The sequence below is a fragment of the Oreochromis niloticus genome, linkage group LG8, assembly GCF_001858045.2.
Source record: "Oreochromis niloticus isolate F11D_XX linkage group LG8, O_niloticus_UMD_NMBU, whole genome shotgun sequence".
Classification (NCBI taxonomy): Eukaryota; Metazoa; Chordata; class Actinopteri; order Cichliformes; family Cichlidae; genus Oreochromis; species Oreochromis niloticus.
This window is the reverse complement of record NC_031973.2, coordinates 10,809,787-10,815,870: the sequence shown is the minus strand read 5'-3', so window position 1 is coordinate 10,815,870 and position 6,084 is coordinate 10,809,787. Positions and strand designations below refer to the sequence as shown.

Here is a 6,084-nt window from a genome sequence, read left to right as displayed (position 1 = left end):
TTGGGGCATCATTATGTTTTAATTGCAGTAAAGTTTTTATTTTAATAAACGGTTCAGTAGAAGACTTAAGGAACACAGACTAACCATAGCAAGACAGGAAAGAAAAGCCTACACTGACAATGAAAGGCTGTCATTTGTCACAGCAGTGCCTTGAGCTGAACACTAACATTAACATGCTCATGGTGACAGTACTAACAGTGCTGATGTTTCTAAAGTGAAATGTTTACCATGCTAACGTGAGCTAATTAGCACTTAATTTGCAGCTGCATCTGATGAGGGTGTCATTGTTTTTGTGTCTGATTATGAAACCAACTTAGAGCTAGAGTTAAAAATATTATCTTGGATATCTCTTTGTCATACAGTACTGTGCAAAAAACATGTGCCAACCCTAATTTCTTTACATTTTACTTCCAAGGAGCCAGATTATCTTCAAATTCTTTAAAGTGAGCTTGAGCAGTAGTTCTCTAAAGGTCTTGTTCTTTGGACACGGGCTGCTCTTTCACTCACTTTAAGTCCAGTCCTTGTACCTGACCATTTTCAGAGGAATAAAAGTGCACCAGCAAGGTGATTTCCAAAGTGCTAATAGCTGAAAACTTGGCATATCTTGTCACAAATGTGCAGTGTGTCCTATCATTTGAGGGAAACTGGACAACTTGAGGAGAAAAGACAAAATATCTACAGCAGATAAACAGTATTTGAAAGTCATATCCTTAAGATATAGGAAAAAATCTGATATATTCTCATATCCATCATGCGGTAATAGCTTCATTTTGATGACCTCACACTGCTAGACTGGCCTCTAGCAGTGTGAGATCAGCTTGACAGAGAATAAAAGGCAGCCAACATTTAGAGAAGAGCTTTAAATGTCCTTCAACAAGCTCAGAGAGCTATTCCTGAAGACTGCTTAAAGAAATGACGAGCTTGCCTAAGAGTTCAGTCATATTGAATATTGACTTTCAAGCTTTTTAGAATTATACTCTGCTTTTACATTCCATAGTGTATTTCCATATTTCAATAAATCGCTGTACCCATTTCCCTATTTTCTTAGCAAAATATAAAGAAATGAGGGGTGGCTCAAGACTTTTACCTCTATATTTAACAAACACTAAACCAGATATGAAGCAGCTCAGGTTTAAGTGTTAAATGTTTAATAACTAATATGCGATAACATTAGCAATTCTTTGTCTCATCTTGGCTAGTCAATGCCAGATATTAAATACCAATATTTAGACCATATATATTGAAACCATTCTGTAGTGATTTATACTGAAACACATCTTGCGATTTGTACATTGTTGGTAATTTATGTTTTCTATACCAGTTTGCGTTTATTACTTTGAAGCAGCTTTCGGTGTATATTTATTGAACAAAATAACATAATTTAGTCAACTAATGAGGTCAACATGTCCCATCCTACATGTAACAAACATCTTTATTGGACAAGTATACCTTAAACCCTGAGAACATGTGACTAATCCAGCGCATTGTACGCATTTTTAAAAATCAAGTGCTGTTACTAACTTAATTATAAGCTACCTAAATTGAGTTTTTCTGTCCGTTTTCTAGCCTCTCTCTTACTAAAGTTTCAAGAGAAAACAGATGTGTGTCCGAGTCCTCGGGCAGAAAAGTCCTCACGGCGTCAGCCAGCTGAAACAGGTACTCCGTATTTTTCCCGCTTGGACCGGTAGAGTTGATGATCTGGTTGGCGATCTCCTCCAGGGGTGCGGGGCCGAGGTAGTTGGGATTGTCCTTGGAGCCGATGTAGATCAGCGTCTGGCTTGGCGAGCAAGTGAGTGATGGACGGGGATGAAAGGTCACTGTGACGACCTGATAACCACCTTTTTCTCGGTAGTCGAGGTAGCGCTTCACTTCTTCCTCCCGGCCAGTCGGCAATTTGTAGGCAACACCCCAAACACACCCCTGAGGAAAGCAAAATGGCTTAGAGGTCCATAACCTGATGACATTTTATTAGGTACACCTGTTCAACTGCTTCTTCACACAAATCTAATTGGTGGCAGCATCTCAATGCATTTAAGCATGTAGACATGGTAGACAAGAATACCTACTGAAGTTCAAACCAAGCAACAGAATGGGGAAGAACAGTGATTTGGTTGTTGGTGCCAGACTTTTTGGTCTGAGTATTTCAGAAACTGCTGATCTACTGGGATTTTCTCACACAACCACCTCTAGGATTTATAGACAATAGTCCAAAACAGAGAAAATGTCAGTGTGGACCAAAATGTTAGAGGAATGTTTCCAGAGCCTTTTTGAATGTATGCCTTGAAGAATTAAGGCAGTGCAAAAAGGGTTCCAACCACTACCAATGCCCATGTCCTTAATAAAGTGTCCGATAAATTTATTAGTATTTACATTTGATAAATGATGATATATAATCACCTTGTCTAAAGTCACAATAAAAGTCAAAATAAAAATAATTGACATAACCAATGTTACGTTCAAAAACACTGACCATACTCACACCCAGAAAATTATTATAATCAATTACTCTCTCGCTTCTACGCTGTGAGTATTTCTTATTGTACTTTATATGTTTGCAAAGTAAAGACATCCAAGGACTTTACCTTGGACTTTAAGAAACTATAATTGATATTTTTCAGCATTTATTTCAAACTTATCACACTTATCAGCCAATTCTAAAAACAGATTCCTGCCATGCTTTACTACATCACAACTCATACTACAGTACTGTGCAAAATTCTCAAGCCAATCCTCATTTTTATACATTTTGCTTTCAAGAAGTCAGACTTTCAAGTTCTTTTTTTTAGCAACAGTTCTTCAGGCTTTCTGAAGTCTTTCAGACTTTTTCCTTCTAGACATTGGCTGCTTTTTTACTCATTTTCATTCCAGTCGTTGATCATTTTCAGAGATTTTGTTGTTTTATTTTTTTTGTTTGTTTGGTTGTCACACCGGAACTGGATTGAAAGTCAGTACCAACAGGTTTTATGGAATGATGAATATAATATGAAATTCCTTGTTCAAATTGCCTTCAGTAAGTACAGACATGGTCAGGAGAGAGGTACAACATTGAGTATCTGTTGGCATCTGTGAAACATGGCTTAGTTGTGGTTTGGGGCTGCATTTCAGCCAGTGGTATTGGGTATCTTATCAAAATTGATGTAATAATAAGCATTGAAAAGTACAGTCAGACTTTGATCCAACATAAAAATACTATCTGGGAAGCATTTGGCAACAGACTGCCACTGGAACACTATTAGACATGGATTAGCCTCCCCAGAGCCTAGACCTCAAGATTATTAAAGCAGAGTGGGATCACCTTGACAGAGAACAGAACAAAAGGCAGCCAACATCCAAAAAAAGACTTTTGAAACATCTTTAGACGTCTGGAGAACTATTCCAGAAGTCTCTTTCCCATTTTCCTAGCAACATAAAAAAATGAGGGGTCACTCAAGACTTTTGTACAGTACTATCTATAAGAGGTTATCTTCTTTCCTGCGCTGTTTTCACTCCTGTCTGCCTTGTAAAAGCATGAAACTCTGCAAAACTGTTTATATTTAAAGTATGTGTATGTATGTAAGTGAACACAAAAAGTTCTCTCTGAAGTGGAATCCAATTTGTGCAGCTTTGTACGCTGATCGCCTTCACACTCCAACTCTTGTCTTAATTATAGCCAATAAAACAAGAATACATAACAAGGTAGGTGGATTATGACCTTCAGGTAGTAATAATCTCTCATTACTGTGTAAATAACATGTAATTTTGTTTGCTTCCTGCAACGCAAACATCAAAGTGATGACAATAAAGGCACAAGTCTTGTACCTATTATGTAATGAAGTTACCAGTCAATGAAGGAAAGAACAAACAAATGGGGGCTATTTTGAGTATGCAGTCCGTATTTATGGAAAAAACATCAAGAATATGACCAAAATTATATTTTTTCATATTATAATTTCTTCATTTCCATTATCGTTTCTTTCGTTTCCATTAATTATTGATAATGAATGGTTCTGCTTATCTGTCAAGCTATTAATTGAATTTGTGGTTGGAATCATAAATTATTTCTTTCTGATATTATAAAGACTTTTTAATACTGACTGATTAATAAAGGAATACATCATGTGCACACTACAAAGAAATTGTTATTGCACCCTGATGTTAAGAAAGAGGGTATAACTCACCTCAGGATTCTCCACGAGTGTCACAACCCGGCCAGGCTGCAAAGAACACACAAACACACCTAATAAATGGCTTTGTCATTAATGTGCTAGTTGGTTAGCACACATATTGCAGGAAATGGGATCTTTCTGAAAGGTTACAGGCACAGTGGGGGAAATAATTATTTGATCCCCTGTTGAATTTGTAATGTTGCTCACTTACAGAGAAATTAGTTAATTTTTCATTAATTCGTTTTTATGGTAGTTTCATTTTAATGGAGAGAGACAGAATATCAACCAACAGTCTAGGAACACTATAAATTGATTTGAATGTCACCGAGTTAAGTAAGTATTTGATCTCCTATAACCTTGCCAGAATTCTGGCTCCAAGAGGTTGGCTGTGTGTTCACGTGGTACACAGATTACAAACAATCGATTACAGATCTGCTTGATTTCAAGTTATGTTTGTAAAGCATGCTTGTCCATAGAATCTGGTTTTTCCATCCCAACCTCTCTACCTCCATAGGCAAGACCTAAGAGCTGGATAAGAATGTAAACCTCCACAAAGCTGTAATGGACTGCAAGTCAATTAACAGTAGGCCTGATGAGAAGGTGACAACTTTTGGTGACATTATATGGAAATGAAGGAATTAAAAAGATTATCAATCACCCTATAGAAATCTGTGGGGGGAGCTGAAGTTTCAAGTTGCCAAGTACTAAGGCATGTTTTGCTTGGGAATGAAATACTTCCTTCAATCAATGACATGAAAATGAATTTATAGCTTTTACTTCTGAATTTCTGGTTGATATTCTGCATCTCACCTTAAACAGTTCGAGACTGTTTATTCCGTTGTGTGTGAGCAAACTTACAAATTCAGCAGGCGAACAAACAATTATTTCCTCCACTGTATAATATCGCCTATACACTTTATAATGCAGTGGTTGCCAGAATGTGAGGTGGACACATATTGATTGGGCACAGTGCTCGGCAGACCAGGAGAAAAAAGTGGATAAAATTAGAATTACATTAGAAAATGAAAACATTTTCTAAAGCTGGGCAAACAAAGAAAAGTTGTGGTTTTAATCCGATATAAGATTACAGGAGCCTATAAATCACCATATTAGGGGGAATATTGCTAACATGGATTTTAATATTAAAGGGCAACATCTAGCCCATTAATAAGGAATAAAGGTTAGGACATAAAGTCGTTAACTTTGTAATAACACAAGCCGAAGTGAAGTGAAGTGTCTTCAGTAATGTCTGCCGTGTAGTCAAACACACTGTAGCAACATTGCATCAGGTAGTACTTTTTTCATTTTGGCCGCTATGAATCAGTTCCCAAAGCCAGTAAGGTATACTCACCTTACCCGGTACTCCTCGATGGTCGGTACTGCCTTGCCAAAACCGGCGACTGAAGCCCTTTATGTACCCAATTCTCTTTTCCTCGTAAGGAAAATCCACTTTCCATATCAGTGAGCCGTAACCGAACACCCACATGATGAGAGGTTAGGCTAACAGAAAAGGACGGGTGAGCTGGACGAAATAGTCACCTGTAATCGCGACGCCTACGACTTATAACAAGAGCTACAGCATTATAAAAGCTGACGTGTTCACCTCTGTGAGTAAAGGTGATATTTAAAAACAGGAAAACGTGCTTGAAGCACCGGTTCCGTGTTCAGCGGGCAAACTGTTAAGTCATACGGATTACGTAAGTTCCTCCACTTCCACTAAATACCTTTCAGTTTAAACGACAATTCTGGAAAATTCGCAAATTTTTGGCCAAGAAAGGTAAATTATGACTTTTCAGTTGTTAAATAAAATGATACCCCTTCTTTTCGCACCGTGTTGTGCTTACAGCATCTGCTGTATCACTTTATTCCAAATGCTTTCGGGCCACCTGCTTTTAATTTGAAGGCGAAGCCACAATTCCGGATGTTTGTAGCTATTTCT

The 6,084-nt window shown here is 37.6% G+C and overlaps 1 protein-coding gene across 1 annotated transcript; it reads right to left on the bottom strand.

Annotated features, from left to right (window-relative positions):
• chac2 (ChaC, cation transport regulator homolog 2 (E. coli)) lies at nucleotides 1-5,872 on the bottom strand. The gene is made up of 3 exons (XM_003441765.5): nucleotides 5,497-5,872; nucleotides 4,158-4,193; nucleotides 1-1,920 (listed from the first exon to the last, which is right to left on the bottom strand). Exons 1-3 carry the CDS (start codon nucleotides 5,629-5,631, stop codon nucleotides 1,537-1,539), a joined length of 555 nt encoding a protein of 184 aa, XP_003441813.1. The 5' UTR covers nucleotides 5,632-5,872; the 3' UTR covers nucleotides 1-1,536.
• Nucleotides 5,873-6,084: the final 212 nt, after the last annotated feature.